The sequence below is a fragment of the Muntiacus reevesi genome, chromosome 2 (genome assembly GCF_963930625.1).
Source record: "Muntiacus reevesi chromosome 2, mMunRee1.1, whole genome shotgun sequence".
NCBI classification, from domain to species: domain Eukaryota; kingdom Metazoa; phylum Chordata; class Mammalia; order Artiodactyla; family Cervidae; genus Muntiacus; species Muntiacus reevesi.
This window is the reverse complement of record NC_089250.1, coordinates 238934692-238952295: the sequence shown is the minus strand read 5'-3', so window position 1 is coordinate 238952295 and position 17604 is coordinate 238934692. Positions and strand designations below refer to the sequence as shown.

General features: G+C 44.0%; 1 protein-coding gene across 1 annotated transcript; it reads left to right on the top strand.

Moving 5' to 3' along the window:
* The first annotated feature begins 3314 nt into the window (after positions 1-3314).
* On the top strand, positions 3315-16576 carry CFAP20 (cilia and flagella associated protein 20). Its single transcript, XM_065920512.1, has 6 exons — positions 3315-3659; positions 13267-13346; positions 14037-14148; positions 14766-14954; positions 15539-15649; positions 16151-16576. Exons 1-6 carry the CDS (start codon positions 3576-3578, stop codon positions 16154-16156), a joined length of 582 nt encoding a protein of 193 aa, XP_065776584.1. The 5' UTR covers positions 3315-3575; the 3' UTR covers positions 16157-16576.
* The last annotated feature ends 1028 nt before the right edge of the window (positions 16577-17604 follow it).

Here is a 17604-nt window from a genome sequence, read left to right as displayed (position 1 = left end):
GAAGACAGTTTTTCCATGGACTGGGGGTGGCAGGGTGTTGAGGTAGGGGTGAGGGGTGGTTTGGGATGATTTAAGAGCGTATTTTGTGCACTTTATTTCTAACCTAATGCTACCACTGATCTTACAAGAGGTACCCATACTGGTCCAAAGCCCAGAGGTTGGGGACTCCAGGGTTAAACCATACATGTTACCCACATACTTAATCTAGTTTCCTTAGATTGAAAGTAAACCACATATTTAATCTGCTTGATTTGCACAAACACTTCCCATAGTTAATATGAAAGACCTAAAATCTGCTGAAATCTTCCTAAGCATTCAAATACTAACATATCTAAGTCTAAACTCATAGATTTAATCAATCAAAATCTTTTAAACATTGTTTACAAACTTAATTAAACTTTCATAGCATTTTAAAATTATAATTACAGGTCTCATTTCAAATTCCTTTAAGCATTTCAAATTAAATTCAAAGTACCAGATCCTCTAATCCTTTAAATGGGTTAGCTATTTCAAATATCTTAAACAACAAAACATCACAATAATCAGAAGTGTATTCCTCTGTTTGACATGGATTACTGATATTGTGTATTTGATTTACTTCCCATAATCTTGTATTTTGACACCTATGCCACCAAGGTGAGATATTCTATCTAAACGCAGGACTCTAATTCGTTCATGGCCAGAGATTCTGGGCTGAGCACAGAATTGGTTGCTGCTTCTGCAGTGGTTCTACCCTCCTGCTCATATTGGGTTGGCCGAAAAGTTCACTTGGGGTTTTCCCATACAAACTAATGTATGAAAACCCTGAAGGAAATTTTTGGTCAATCCTATAGTAATAGTAATGGGATTCTCAATACCACCTCGTATCTTTTACCTCATGCAGTTACTTTACTTTTACCTCCTCTGCATCTTTTAATGGCCTGATTAACATCAGTGGAGCCTCTGCATACACTACTTAGATTGTAATTGCTACCTCATTAAATTCTGCTTTTTTCATTTATTACTTTTTGAAACTGACTCGTCCACCTTGCTCTCATCATAATCGTTGAAGGAAGCAACATATCAAGATTTTTCATGTATTTAGTCCCTAACTTTCTTGATAAAGAGAAGATAGTCTTGAAGAAATAAGAGTTGACCCTTGAACAATTTGGATTTGAACTACAGGGTTCGCTTATATGTTGATTTTTTTCGATAATAAATACTACATGATCCACAGTTGGTTGGATCTGAGAATGCAGAACTGGGAATATGGAGGAAGCAGTCTTATACAGAGGGACAACTATAAGTTACACACAGATTTTTGACTGCTGGAGTGGTAATAACCCCTGTACTCTTCAAGGGTTGACTGTATAGTGTTTAATGCATGTTTCCGTGAGAGACATCTGTGGTTTTAGATTAAATTTGTTCTACATTACTTTCAAAAGAAGGCAGTATCAGAGGTAACCATTTAACACTAATCCATTCATTCATTCATTGTGTGTCTGTCATGCTGGTACTGTGGTAGGTGAGGGGATATGTGCCCATAAGACACAGACTGCCCCTGGCAAGCTCCTAGCTTGCCAAAATCAAGTCTACAGTAGGAGCAAACCCACTCACTTATGTCCTCTATACCTTTGATCAAATCATCTTAGCCAAGGCCATGATCATAAGTAAACTTTGAACCCCCACATAAGGAAAAACAACACAGTTTTCACATGGATACTCACTGAGAATGAGTAGTTAAGAGAAGCAAGCACTTTCATTTTTTTCATCAGCTTGCTTGATTGATCTTGTTGTGTCCCTTCCAAGGCCCTGGGAGGGGCCTTAGAAATTTATTCAAGTAGTTCATATAATTTTGTAAAATCTCCAAAGGTGAGCAGAAGATTTGAGTCTCATCAAAGCTGGATCAAGACAGAATTTCCTTCCCATCAGCAATAAAGTAAAAAATGCAGGGTGTATAGTTAAACATACTACATATTTTTTCTCCTTTTTAAACTAAAAAAAAAATAAGACTCATGCAAAATAGAATTGATCAATCCCTGTGTTTGGAGGGCACAAACAAGGAGCAGTGCTACTAGCACAAACAGCAGCACATATGTGGGTGAAGTTGCATGCTTTATGAATCCTTCTATCAGTCATGATTAAGAAGACTCAAATATCCTATTCTCTTAATTACAAAATGATATTACAAAACTGTCTTAAATAGAGGTGGTCAGTGTGTGCATGCTAAGTCACTTTAGTCGTGTCTGACTCTTCGCAACCCTATAGACTGTAGCCTGCCAGGCTTCTCTGTCCATGGGATACTCCAGGCAAGAATCCTCCAGGTGATCTTCCTGATCCAGACAACTAACTCAAGTCTCCTATGGCTCCTGCATTGCAGGATTCTTCACCCCTGAGCTACCGGGGAAGCCTGATCACAGTAGGCGCCACAAAACCTGAATGCCTCCCCTGGTGAGTTCTGGGGACTTCAAATATAGAACAGGATTTGGACTTTGCCCAGGGTAACGGGTTAACAGGAGTAGAGGATGTTGTGGGCTGATTGACATGGAGCCTGGAAGGAAGGCTGAAAACAGAGGGACTCGAAGTTCATACACTAGAGGCTCAGCGAGTGATGGTTTCCAACATTTGGTGTTTCTTCCACATTTGAAATATCATAGTTTATGTCTTTTAAAAACGAATCTAAGAATTGATTTTTTTTAAAAAAAGGACACCTGTTGATTCAAGTCAACCAACTTTATTTTAATTGCATTAATTTCTGCATTTAATGTTCAGACCTTCTTGTTTCTAATCACGTATTTAAGATGGTAACTTTTCCTCAAGGATTGCTTTGACTTCATTCCGCAGGTTATGCTGCATATTCATAGCGACCCGGTCAATAATTAAAGCAATGATGCCTATAAGGCGTTTAGCACACTTACTCCGCAATACTGTTAGCTGCTTTAACCTTATCCTGTACTCGGCCAACAAGCAATTAGTCTCAGGACACCAGGTCCTGCCTTTCCCCAGTTTTCCGCTTGTAACTCCTCCTAGCCCCTAGTGGGCGGAACCTGGCCTTCACGCCCTTAGACTCCATCCCCGTCAGGTTCCCTTGACACCACGCAGGTGCTAACCCATTCTATTATACTGTCTCCTTCCGCTTTCTAAAAGCGGCTCTGGGACAACGATGGGAAAATAGTCCCTCGGCAAGGGAGTTCTTTTCCCAAGGAGGCGGCACTAGGGCGGGGCTTAAGAGCGAAAGGAACAGGAAGTCCGTGATCCCCGTGGCGGGATTGGGCTCTGCGTTCTAAGTGGGCGGGCTCAGGGGAGCGGAGGGATTCATCTCTGGTGGCGGGAGGCCCGCCGCCTCCATTTAAGGAGGGGAGTGCGGCGCTGGCGGCAGTTGCTGTGGTTTCCGTGTTCGGGTGGTTTGGTTCTCTTGGGAGTGTAGGTTCACGGACTTAGTGTCTCGCGTCCAAGTCCAGCTATCTGTGGCCGCCGATCTGGAGGTCAGGAGCTCAGCTTCCCTTCTTCGGACCAGCCAGCCCCCTGTATTGCCTTCGCCAATTGGTGCCCATATTTAGGTCGGCTTCGGCTAGGCTGAGAAGGCCGCCGGCAAGATGTTCAAAAACACATTCCAGAGCGGCTTCCTCTCCATTCTCTACAGCATCGGCAGCAAACCCCTGCAGATCTGGGACAAAAAGGTCAGGGGCTGAGGCCGGCGGCGGGGCGAGGTCTCGGGGCTGGGGCTGGGGTGGCAGGTAGTTGTGACGAGCTGGGGCCTGGGGGAGGCCAGGAGATCTCTGCTGTGCCCTGGCCCCAGTCTGGGGTGATTGAGGCGCGAGGTGAGGGCATCGTGTAAGCAGAGGAGGTGCATGTGGGGTGGGCGTGGCTGGAGTTTAAGTGTCCTGCGGCCACGGTGTGGACCAGTGTCCCTCGTCGCAGACTTGACAGACAGGCGGTTCTTTAGCTTAGATTCCCCTACTTATATGGTGGGGTTGATAGTACCCGTCTAACAGCGTGAAAAGCGTCAAGTCACATGAGGCTGCTTTGGGAAAGTGCAGATGAAAGAAACTGCTGTTCACTGATTTCGCAAGTATTTACTGATACCCTGTGTTGTGCCAGGCGCTGTGCTGGGCACTGGACACAGAGTCATTGTCCCAGGCTCCCTTATAGAGACACAGCCAGTTTGGGTTTCATTCATTTGCTCCCTTCCTCTCACTGATCCCAACGGAGCCGGAATTCGGTGGTCTTTGGCACCTGCTCCACACTCACTGTGACTCGGGGTCTGTGCTCTGCCTTCAGTGATTGATCTCCATCAGGAAAATTGCAAGATGGTGATAAAGTCTTTTTTATCAAAAAGCCAAGTACTTGGCTTTGGTGCTCAAAGCCAAGTACAAGCCTCATCGTCTTTATTCAGGCATCCACTGGGTGATACTTCCGCTGACTCCAGGGGATGGTGACCCTGTCCACATTCTGGAGATGTTGATTAGGGGGCATGTGTGCCTAGCAGTCTATGAGTTGGTTCACACTTAACTACTATGTTATTTCCTTTTTTAGGCAAATTCTAAGTTATCTGTATCCTTTTTTGAATATAAGTTAATATAAAGCACTCTTACCGTGGAAGACAGGTGACTTAGTACTGCACTCCTCCAGGGAAAATGGAGAGAGGTGGTATGTTGAATGCTGTTTTTATAGAGAAGGATGTGGGATCATCTAAATAAGCAGTTTATTGGCAATGAGGTCAAGAATCTTGGATTTCATCTCAGAACAAGTCCCTGTCTTCGTCTTCCCGCATCCACAGATGAAAGTTTTTCGGCCATGGAGAGACAGAACACAGCCAGCCTTCTTTCTGCCTGTTGCTGCTATGCAATTCTTCGTTCTGAGATCAGCTTTCGGGGTGGTGTATTCACAGTGTCATTTTTATGAGATAGTTGAAAGATCTGAAAGTAATGAGTTTAGCCTTATGCATGTGTGAGAAACCTGATCAACTTCTCTTCTTTCTCAGTGATTCTGTTCCCAGACTACATCTAATGCTGGGACTTACTTTTTTTACACAAGAAAGCAGTTCCTTAATTGCTTTCCTACATTACTGACTTTGTCAGTTCCATGGTTTTGTTCGCATTGGATTAAAAAACCTTGTAAACTCTGAAATTGTACCTCTACAAAGAGAGCTCAAAATGAGTGTACCTGGGAACTTTGTAAGCATGATGGCTTCTCAGGTGTTGTGGTGGCGGTTATTTAGTCGCTAAGTCGTGTCTGACTTTTTGCAACCCCCTGGATTTTACAGGCAAGAATACTGGAGTAGCTTGCTATTTCCTTCTCCAGGGGATCTTCCGGACCTAGGGATTGAACCCACATCCCCTTCATTGGCAGCTGGATTCCTTATCACTGAGCCACCTGTCTTGACTTAATCATGGACTGTCCAAAGTTGAGAGAGTGGATTGTGTGCCAGTTGAACTTCGGGTTGTAACAAAAGTGTCAGTAGGAGGCAATTGAAATAAAGAATGGGACTCGCTGTAGGAGAAGAGGTTTTCAGAGCAGGTCAAAGAACTTAAGTCCGATTCCAGTGTTAGAGAGGCTTCAGCATTTGTATTAAGTGAAACTTCTATCAGAGTTGCCCCATTTTAACCCTTCTGGGCTTGATCTTTTGTGGTGTGTTTTATTTTTCAACTGCAGTTTTTTGTCTAGTCAACATGTTTACAATACAGAATATAAAAGCAGAGTAACCATAGTGCACTGTGTCCCTTAACAACGCCACTAGAGGTCAGATGGTACCTCAATGACATAAACGTGTGTGAAAATATTGTTAGATCACCTGGCAGGGCTATGTCGAGTAAATTAAGCAGACATTTTGGCAAAGAAAACCTTTAGAGGAATTCTCATTTTAAGGAAAATTCTTGTAATAGGGAGTTAAATGTTTCTACTCTTTTTATTTAGACTAGATTGAAAAGTGTTTATCTGTGAATTTTTCCCCTTGGGACAAGGGAAGGAAAAGAAGGAAAAAAGGGAAAGTTTGGGGCCATATCCATAGACTTTGGTGTATATGTGTGCCTTTTCTCAGCTATATTGTGAAGTCCTCAGACAGTGTTGGGAATCCAGTCCAGAAGGGGAAATGCTGGGCATTGATATACTTAACAAGGGTTTATTGAGCAATAGCTAAGTGAGGCATTGTGTAGATTTGGGAAGATACAGAGTTAGAGAAGACATTTCCCCCACTCCCATGATTCTGAATAAGGCAGAGTTATAATAAGGGCAAAGGTTGATGGAAGAAAAAAATGCCCCTTACCTAGAAATGCCCCTGCCCTCTGCTAGTAGGTGCATTTTTGGCTATAAGTGCCTGTTTTTAGTTATTACATATTTTGATTTTGCAAAACTTTACTATTCTTCCTGAATTTATGGAGAGAGAGTTTCTGTCATTTGTTTACAGCGAAGTGCAGTCTTGGAAAAATTAGGTTTAGTTTCTGTTTAGGCTCTGTGTCTTGTGAATGTGAGAAGTGAATGCCATAGTCATAGTAATAGTGAATTTGCAAATTCATTTTGTGGGTGTGGCTACATTTACAACACCTCCGTTGATCTGACATGCTGACGTTAGCCCTTCCCCCGTGTCATCCTTCAACTCTCAGCTTAAACATTATTTCAGTGGGAACTTAAGTTAGGTCTCCTGTGCGCTCCTGTGGTGTTCTGTATCACACCGTGTGGCAGTTGCCTATTTATTGTGTATCTTCCACTGGACTACAGGTTCCTTAAGGGGAAGACTAGTATCTTACCTGGAAACCCCAGTGCTAGGTGTTGTCAGACACCTTGAATTTGCGTCCTGGCTCCGACACAGTGTCCTGGCTGTGGAACCTTCAGCAAGTACTTCACTCAGTTCTCTCATCTTGTAATAACGCCACCTGCTTCTCCTGGTTACGGTGATTAAATGAAGAGGTATATAAATGCTTAGCAACAGTTAGGGCATACAGTATTAAATAAAGCAGGGAACTGAGGCATTTGCTCAAGAGTAAAGGAATAGTTTATAACTGAGCCCAATAGTCAGATGCCTAGGAATAGGAAGTACAGGAAATTCAGATTTCTGAAATTAAAATAATTTAGTCATTGTGCCATGGCTTTCCCAGTCCAAAACCATGGCTCTCAGGACACATAGCCTGTGGGCTGGTACCTGCTTAACTAGTTCTCCAGGCTCACCTCCCCATCTAGCAGTGACTTCCTACTGAGCTGAAAGAAGTCTGGTCTCTCTCAGCTTCAGCTTTTTGCACTTGCCAGCCCCTCTGCTGGGACCCACTCCTTTTCCGCCTTAATTATTCTTAGGTCACAGCTCAAAGGCATTTCCTCAGGTTAGGTTAATTTATATCCACTTCTATTTCCTTTTCATCAAGCTTGAAATTAGTTTCTCAAGATCTGTATTCCTGGCTGGATGGTAAGCTTCCTGATAGAGACCTTTGTAGCTTTTCAAACCAAGAGTGTAGGAGAAATTAGGGGCTTCCCCGGGGCTCAGCAGTAAAGAATTCACCCGCAATGCAGGAGATGAAGGTTTGATCCCTGAGTTGGGAAGATCACTTGGAGGAAGGCATGGCAGCTCACTCCAGTATTCTTGCCCACTGACAGGGAGAAAGGAGCCTGGGGAGCTGCAACCCCTGGGGTTACAAGGAGTTGGACACTACTGAAGCGACTGAGCACCCACACACTGATGGTTTAGGGGGTAAAGAATCCACCTGCAATGCAGGAGACACAGGTTCGATCCCTGGGTCGGGAACATCCCCTGGAGGAGCAAATGGCAACCCACTCCAATATTCTTGTCTGAAAAATCCCACGGACAAAGGAACCTGGTGGGCTACAATCCAAAAAGTCACAAAGAGTCAGACAGAACTGAGTGACTAAACACAAACGCATATACAGGGATTTCTTAATAATCCTTTAACTTCTGAGATCAGCAAATACTACATTATTAAAGGGCTCTTTATGTTTAATGTAAACATTACTTCTGATTTGTAGAGAATATACCAGGAGGTTCCATTCCCACTTAGGCTGGTATAAAACATATAACTTTGAGCCTTTACCGGTAATATCCTTAAAGTCTGCTACATGAGATTGTTAATTCATACAAGTGTCTCTGTCTTTCTTTCCTCTCATCTTGTCTTTTTCTCAGCTGCTGCTGATCCTCCACATTCCCAGAGTATTAGAACCATAGTTTTTGTGGTTGTTGCTGGAAGATACTAGATTCCCGTTCAGTTCCTAATTTTAAAAATGAAGTCTCTTTGCAGAAAAAAAAGTTCCCACACCGCAGTTTGTAATTAGCAAACCTTGTTAGTACATATTAAATTAATGCAGTTTCCATTAGTAGACTTGAGAGCATTTGGACATGAACGTACTAGCACTTTTTTTTTTTTTTTTCAGATTATCCCTGGGTCAGTCTGAGGATGTTCTTCATTATTCCTAATGATAGCTTTTACTGTAATTGGGCAAAGGCCTGGATTTTAGTTACACTTGCCCTTTCACGGCATTGTTAGGAAGAGACTGGTTATGGTACACAAAATCGTCCTTATGTTAAAAGGCTGTTTGTAAATGCAGAGTTGTCTGCTGTTTGGTTAGTCCTGGTTAAGTGCTGCTAAAGGGGAGCAAGCAGCCTTTGACCCGCTGGCGCCTGCAAGGCCCAGGCCTTGAGACCGCTATGCCCAGCTCTCCCCACAGAGGTCTCCCTCTGCCTGTTTTCTGACTTAGAGCCCAGCTTCTAGCTCAGGGTGGAAACTTTCCTGCTGAAATGGACAGCTCTAAAGGCTTAATGTAAATTGGAACATGTGTCATTAAGACTAGGGTGCCAGATGGCCCACGGGCTCAGCTGTCTGCCACGATAGGTGGGTGGGGCCAGAGAAAAGTGGGAGTAGGGAGTGGATACAGCTCCTGTTATTTTTAAGGCAGCATTGGACAGCCTCCTCCCCATCCCAGTAGTATTTTCCCCGCCTCAGCTTGACCCTCTTCCCTGGGGCTTACATTGGGAAAGAAAAAAAATCAGTGTTCTTTATTAGTTGCCCCAGCAACCATGGAAAGCCTGGGAGAGTGATTGCAAAAAAGGGCTTGAAGGCTCCCTTTTGCTGTCTGCAGAGGCTGAGACCCATTCTGATTGCTAATTGCCAGTAGCCTGGGGTTCTGAAGCTTCTAAAGTACCTCCAGCTCATAGGTGGGGGTGGGAGTGGGGGTGGGAGGGGAGGTGTTCCTGAAATTAAAATGTGTAAGCTTGGCTTTATTTTATTATTATTATTATTTTGGAGGAATGAAACACTTATAGGTCACACTACAGGAATGTGTCATGAAATAAAAAGAATTAGCAAGTCAGAGGGCTCTCCGGTGGCTCAGTGGTAAAGAATCCACCGGCAATGCAGGAGATGCAGCTTGGATCTCTAGGTCAGGAATATCGAGGTAATGGCAACCCACTCCAATGTTCTTGCCTGGAGAATCCCATGGACAGAGGAGCCTCGTGGGCTCTGGGTCCATGGGGTCGCAAAGAGTCGGACATGGCTGAAGCGACTGAGCACACACAACAATTCAGAAACAAAAGATACTTTCTAATTTAGATGAAGGAAGTAAAATAAAACCTACTTACACCACAAGCAATAAATGCTACCCAGTTCATTTTATCTTCATTTCACAGCGAGGCCTGCCTGGTGGCCTCTGAACTGGAAGGAGGTAAGGAGAGGAAGTCGATGCTCTCTGAGGCTGTGTATCTTAGTATCCGTGTTTGTCAGAAGCTGGACTGGGGAGGGGGTTGCTTCCTGGAAGACCTTGACAAGATGAGGCAGTGACAGCCAGATTGCCAGGGTGTTGGGACGCCTTGCCACAAATTGACCACCTCTCTTTCTTCTTTGATCCTAGTTTGAGAGCCTAGAGAAAGGTTTGGGGAGGTTTCCTACTCTTTAACTGCTCATATTTCTGGTTAATTGCACCCCATCCCCACTCCACTCTTATCTTCCAGTGAATTTGTATCTACAAGCGCTTAAAACTTAATGAAGAAGAAAAATCATAATTCACTAAGAAATCAACTCAATTTGATTTTAAAGCTCTGGCAGTTTGTGATATGACAATACCTGTGCTTTTCTTCTTTGAGGATTGAACTTTGTTCTTGGGCAAAGCTCTATTTAGACTCTTCTCACCACTGGGCAAGTTAAAACTCTAGAGAGACTGGTGGGTATTCCTTCAAAAAAACTGCCTTTTTCTCCTCTGGGTTCTTGAGTTTTCATGGGCTGCATTAAATAATTTTGTAAGAATTAAATTTATGAGTGTGGATGTTGATGTGAAAGAGATTTCTCTTAAGCTCTGACAATCCAACTTTAATTTGCCTCTGGGCCAGAAGTCTATAAGAACACACAAAGTCTGTTTTGGCTTTTAGTCTGTTGGCTTCTGCTTACAGTATAAGGCATTGTTTTCTTCTGTAGAGACCTGAGTGGTCACATTTACTGGAGTGAAGTTGTATGCTGTAAACTTTGAGATGGGCAAAAGGCAAGTTTCCTAACATTTCCTCCCTGTGTAATCTGGCTGAGTTTTCTGGAGCTGAGGGAGGCTTCCTGTCCACTGTGATCTGAGAGGCCATCCAGGATGTAAGATCTGAGATCACGCTGCTTTTTTTTTCCTTTTAATTTGGCTATGCCAGGTCTTAGTTGCAGCACCAGGGACCTTTCATTGTGGCTAGTGAACTCTTGGTTGCAGCATGTGGGATCTAGGTCCCTGATAAGGGATCCAACCCAGGCGGCCTGCATTGGGAGTTCTGACTCCTAACCACTGGACCCCAGAGAATTCCAGGAGGTCACACTTTTAAACAATGTTGGATAAATTGCAGCATGTTGCCTTTTAGCAATAGTAGTTTCTGGACTCTGATTACTTAATTCTTTGTTTTTAACCATCTGTTTGGTTTGTTGCCTTCTGTACCTTTTTAAGAATGAAGTTACTCTTCAGAGAATAATTAGTAGTGTGTTATAAAATTAGTGGGGTACTGTCAGCTCTTATCAATGTGACTACATCATATTATATGGAAAAATTTCTGGATGAATTCCTCTTTTACCAACTAGTCAGCCTGATTTTCCACAGCAGCTGTGGGCTAGCAAATAGAGGAGGAATATTGCCACTTTGGGAGCATTTATATGGGGAATGAGGTGGGCAGTGTTGGCATGTGCTACACAGATCCAAGTCTTTGTGCTCTTAATCTCCTCTGGAAAGAGGCCCAGATTTCAAAGCAGGAGGGCATTGGATGTTGCCAGCTTTGTTTGAGAAGCACTTCAATGTGATGTCTGTGACTTGAGAATCCAGAAATGCTGCCCTGGCAGAGATCCGGGGCCCATGCACCCAGAATTCTGTCTCTAACAATGGGTCCCGAAGGGGGATTTGTGGGAAGGCATTTTTGATGCTGGCAACTGCACTGTCTTTGCGATATACCCTGGGATCTCTAGCCTCCCATAATAGTTCATGGTGGATATGTCATCCAGGAATTTTTAAAAAACCCTCCTTGAATCTCTTCAGATGTGCCAACTCTTAGCGTGACAAATTCCAGAAGTCAGCAAATATTTGAATGCTTAGTTTATGCCTAGCCGAGTACTAAGCATTGTAGAACATACAGTGTTTCATACTCTATCCTTACCCTTAAGCTTATACTTTTTTGAGGCGACAAGACTCAGTTACATCTTGCAGAAAAAGATGGGCAGTAATACCCGATGTCACCTGGGGAATACCAGGCACACCACATGTGGATCAAGTTCACAGTAACCAAGCTCAGAGACTGAGGTCTCAAGACAGAATGCCGTGTTACCAATAATCCATGTTAAACAGTGTAACTGTCAGAGTCAATGCGGTTTTCTCTCCCATACGCAAGTCTAATGGTGAGCCACGTGATGAGTCATTGACTGTGACAACGCAGGCAGCTGTTTTCCCTCTACCCATTAAGAGACCACATGCTTACCTTTCTGGTGCATGCAGTTCTAACCTTGCTTGATCTTTTTCATGTGTTAATACATTCAGCCCGAAGAGGCCAGCCCCATCTCAGAAGTGCCTTCGTGTGTCTCTGTTCTGTCCATATAAACTGCTCGAATGTAATACTTGAAGATAATTGTGCTTTCCTAAATAATTTTTGAGAGGAGGAGTCCGTACTGAATAATGATTCCTCTCCATCATATACCCCTATATATGCTGCAAACAGTACAAAACAACGTAGGCTGAAGTGCTAAATTATGTAGTCTGGGCTGTGTGAGCCAGGAAACAAATCAGAGAGAAGAGAGGTCAGTGTAGGCTGAAAATGCTAAAGAAGGCTTCTGTGTGCGACTCAGATGGGACTTGAGTTCATACTTGAAAAAGTAGAAACTTAGGGAAAAGAAGATAGGGAAGCGCGAAGTCGGAGTAAACCTCGGGGAATAATATGTTCACTTGTGGGTTGCCACCCTCCCTGTCATTGACACTCAGCATTTGGCGTTTCTGGCCAAAGAACTATCTGTGTGAGGCAGTATCGGGCAGTGGAAAGCCTGGTTGTTACTCCTGCCTTCCTTACTTAGGGCCCATCATCTGCACGTCCTGCCTCTCAGTGTCCACATGTGTCAAGTGGAAACAACACCAATGACCTTGTGTTTTTTTTTTAACATTTATTTGTTTGTTTAATCTTTGGCTGCCCTGGGTCCTTACTGCTGCTTTCGGGCTTTCTGTGGTTGCAGCGCTCGGGAGCCAGCCTTCCTTGCAGTGGACGGGCTTCCTGTTGCGGTGGCTTCTCTTGCCGTGGAGCACAGGCTCTCGGTGCACGGACTTCGGGGGCTCAGTTGTCGCAGCCCCTGGGTTGTAGAGCCACAGGCTCATAACTGCAGCTCACGGGCTTAGTTATTCCACATCACGTGGAATCTTCCCAGACCAAGGATCAAACCTGTGTCCCCTGCATTGGCAGGCAGAGTCTTATCCCAGGGAAGTCTGACCGTGTGATTTTTGTTGTTGGTCTTGTTAGGACTACGATTGCTGTTTATGTTAGGATTGTTCCTAGTGCTTGGCAGACACTTGGTAAACATTAGCTAAATTGAAATTGAATTGATTTCTTTGGGAAGAAATTGGTCCTGATTTATAGATGGCCCAGTTATCTGCAGTTCCTGTGGTGGTTGATTGGGCCCTGTCTTGAGGTAATTGCATGGCTTATTTACATATAAACTTCAACATACCATGTCACAAACTTCTGTGTTAATGCCTCTTGGGCTACTGTAGTTTTCTTTAAATAGTTGCATTCAGCCTTCGAAACCTTAACAAAATTATTGCCAAATATTTCAGTACTCACCAGTTTAATTTTCTCCCTTGTAGGTACGGAATGGCCACATCAAAAGAATCACTGATAATGACATCCAGTCCCTGGTGCTAGAGATTGAAGGAACGAATGTCAGGTAGGTTGCCAATCTGTTCTCCCAGAGACGTTGTATGCCCAGAGGCAGTACATGACAGAGGCTAATAGCAGGGACTGCAGAGCAAGACTGCCCAGTGTAAATCCGAGTGGATTTAGTACTTAGGGCTCACCCTGCGAAGTTACTGTATCCCTTAGGCTTCTGTTTCCTCATCTGTAAAATAGGAATAAGAACAATACATCTTCCTTAGAGAATTATTGTGAAGATTAAATAAGTGAATATATATAAACCTGCTTAGCACATAGTAAGGGCTGGGTAGGTCTTAGTTACCCCAGTGTGTCTGGGGGGAGGTGAGGGTGTTACAGGAATCATCCAGTGGGTGGTCGGCATAGTTTTCAGTGTTACAGTGGTCTTGGTTTTGGTTTTCTATCACTTAATAGTTTCTTAGAACAGAAGTAAATCTTTTCTCACGTGTGGAAAAACTTCATCCGATCTGCTGGCCTGGCTTTTGCTTTTCAGATACTTTCTTATTGATGTCTAGTGCTGTGTTAAGCTTTTGTTCCAGAGTCTGGCACTTTTTTTAGAAACATTAGCTTAACTTAAGGGTTGAGGGATCTTTGGATCTTTTAGATCTGCCTTCCAGCTTACCTTCTTGGGCTGAGTATTAACTGCTGTGCATGTGACAAAGGAAGAGGCTGGTGGTGTGTTTATTGGTGTTTCCTCTTTCTACAGCACCACATATATCACGTGTCCTGCAGACCCAAAGAAAACGCTGGGAATTAAACTTCCCTTCCTTGTCATGATCATCAAAAACCTGAAGAAATATTTTACCTTTGAAGTACAGGTAAGCATATGCATGTGATTCTGTACACTCTCGGCTATACCAGAGGTGGCCGGTCAATTTATGGGAAAAAAGTGACTGCAGGAAAAGTATCTTTATCCTTTTGAATGTATTCCTTTTTGCCTCTGCCATACACTTGATTCTGCCGTTATTATTATGACATAATTTCAGTATTACTAATCCGAATTTCATGCCAAGTTTTAAAAGAAGCAGTAACGCATCCAGAAAATCTAATCAATAGCTCTAAGATTTCAAAGCTTAAGGATTGGAAGAGTATCTATCTGGGAAGTTACTGTTGAATATGAGGCTGGCTATTGTTGGTCTCTATTCCAGCATTTTTAATTTTTCAAAGGGAAGAATGTTTATGGAATCATGCTATGGTCTGAGGGCCTGATGCATGTGTCATATGTCATAAGCAGCTGATGTTGTCCTGGCAACAGACAAGATAAACTCGCTGTTTCCGGGCCATCTGCGTCCAGTGTGACCCATGTAGGTCTGTTTATTCTCCCTTGGGTCTCAGCCTTGGGAAACCAGGCTGTGGGAGTTTCAGGTCCTGGTCTTACCAAGGTTGTTTGCTCCAAGATGGAATTACTGTGATTCTTCCTCTCCATATTTCGTAGGTACTAGATGATAAGAATGTGCGTCGGCGGTTTCGGGCAAGCAACTACCAGAGCACCACCCGGGTCAAGCCCTTCATCTGTACCATGCCCATGAGGCTGGACGACGGCTGGAACCAGATTCAATTCAACCTGTCAGACTTCACTCGGCGGGCCTATGGCACAAACTACATTGAGACCCTCAGGGTGCAGGTATTGGCTCCTTTTCCAGAGGGAGCCCCAAACGGGAGAGGGTCACCTGGTTTGTGACCTAGGTGACAGAACTCTGTGGCTTTCTGGCTAAAGTTCCCAAGTCACTGTTCAGGGGGCTTTCACCGCAGAGGCTCAGGACCTGTTCAGGCATCTGCTCAGTAATAGTAGAGAGTGTGGGGGTGATGTAGTCACTAAGTTGTGTCCAGCTCTTGCAACCCTCTGGACTGTAGCCCGCCAAGCTGCTCTGTCCACGGGATTCTCCAGGCAAGTGTACCAGAACGGGTTGTCGTGCCCTCCTTCAGGGGATTTTCCTGACCCAGAGATCCAACCCACATCGCCTGCACTGCAGGCGAATTCTTTACCACTGAGCCACCAGGGAAGCCTCATGGTGGAGAATACAACAAGCAACATCTCCCACTTGTCAGAATCTCCGCCTAAGCCAAGCTGAGGAGATGCCAAAGAGATGATGCTTATGACAGCGCCATGCGGGGTGAGGGGGCTGGAGGAGAGTCAGGAAAAAAAACAAAGACAGTCATAATTTGCCTCTTACTTTAAGAGACTTATTTTAAGTCTTACATTCACAGATCCATGCAAACTGCCGCATCCGACGGGTTTACTTCTCAGACAGACTCTACTCAGAAGACGAACTGCCAGCAGAGTTCAAACTGTATCTCCCAGTTCAGAACAAGGCAAAGGTGAGCCGGCTTTCCTCAGAGGAAGGCCAGATAGTGAGTTGGAGAAGCTGTGTCCCCGAAAAGGGCTGTGTTCTACAAGGTCAGGTGCAGAGCCTCTCTCTGTTGACATGGAGTATGGAGGGCCTTTACATCAGAAGTTCTTAGGTCTGCCACCAGCAGGGAGTCAGGAATAATCCCATGAGCTGCTGTCTCACCTCCGTGAAGTGACCTTGCCCCTCTTGGGGGACATCCTGCTCCTTCCTGACCCCAGGCCTTCCTTGCAGAATATCTTCCATCTGAACCTCTTCATCAGCCCCAGTTACTATCAGCCAACTATCAACCCCTCTGGCATGATGACGGGTGCTTCTGGGCCTGCCCACTGCTGGCACGTATGCACCGCTCCATGAGCCAGCATCCCCTTGAGTGTCCCCTAGAGGTAGGGGGTCACTGCCATTGACCATCTATTTTCTAATAACTTAAACTGATGCATTTGTTCTTTTTTTTTTTTTCTTTCCCCTTTAGCAATAACTGGAATGCAGCTCAAGGGATAGACCCTGGATATGACTCTTAGTTTAAAAAGGAAACTATTTGGAGGACAATGCAAAAAAACAGATATTTATATTAGTTCACTGTGCTATGGTTCTTTTACCTACTGCTTGGCATCCCTTGTGGACGCCAGTGACTATGCCATGCGTTGTAAGTACAGTGGGGGATAAGCTGTCCTTTGATATGTGAATGCTGGAGTTTATCTCGCTGCCTGCCTTGATGTGTGGGGAGATAGATTTACCACGAACTTACAGAATTAAAGATGGTCCCGTAAGGCAGTTTCAGACCAATATTTCTTCCTACGGTTTGTTCTTTGTTTTATATGTTATCTAAATATATGTATATGCTGTGTAGCGCTCATAATCTGGAAATGAATAAAATGTTATATTCTTGGTTTGTAAATTTGTTCTTGGTTTGTGTGTGTGTGTGTTTTTTTACATTGGTGACATTTCTCTTTCTTTATGGGATGAAAATAGAACTCTTTGCGAAGAACATCCCGTACATTCATGTGGTGAATTAACTTGCAGTAAGCACTGAAAGAACAGGGCATCTATAGATTCTGATTTGGAACAACTCCCAAGATAAACTAAATGGGGAGAAACATGAATTTCGTATCACCTAGAATCATCTTATTCTGCGGGGGGCGGGTCTCAAGTGGAGCTTTAGACAAAATGGCACGTATTCCAGATTGCTCTTACACCCCTTGGGAAGGTGTCACATTGAAGCCTCACTTGCCCTTGTGTGACCATCAGCACGTCTAGTGCTCCTCAGCATTGGAACTGATCACCGCCTCCTTGTTTGAGCTCCAGATGAAGTACTTACCTCGAGTTTAGGAACTTAGAGGAAAAGTGTTTTTTAAACACTGGACTCACTTGAAAGAACTGAAATCTTAACACCACTCTCCCAGCTCCCTGTTATTCTACAGCATGTGCTTGGGGCTGGTGAAATGACCCTGCCACAGATAGTTATGTTTACAAAAGTTGACCACTTAACACTACCGTATGTAATATTTCTGAAGGGAAAACAATTCGGGGGTGGAGAAGAGCCTATGTAACGACACCTCTAAGATCTCATAGGGTGCATAAGAACTGTGCCGTGATTACTACTGGAGAGAATGGTGCTATTGCTTATATAATTTTTTTGTGTTCAATACTATAAAACATTTTCTTTGAGGTGGTACTTGTAATAAAATTTCAAAGTCAAAAAACAACAAAAGGCCACCCTGGATACCATGCTCTTACCTACCCTCCCTTGGATTTGGCTTCATCCCACGGGGTAAATGAAAGTGTGGGCATTTTGACTTAGATTAGAAGTATTAAAAAAAAAAAAAAACAACAAACAACGGGGCTGAATTGGTCTTTACCATGGCTGCCTCCTGAGAAGTTAAGTGGCAAGGAGCCCTGTTGTCCCACATCCTTATCCTCCAGCGT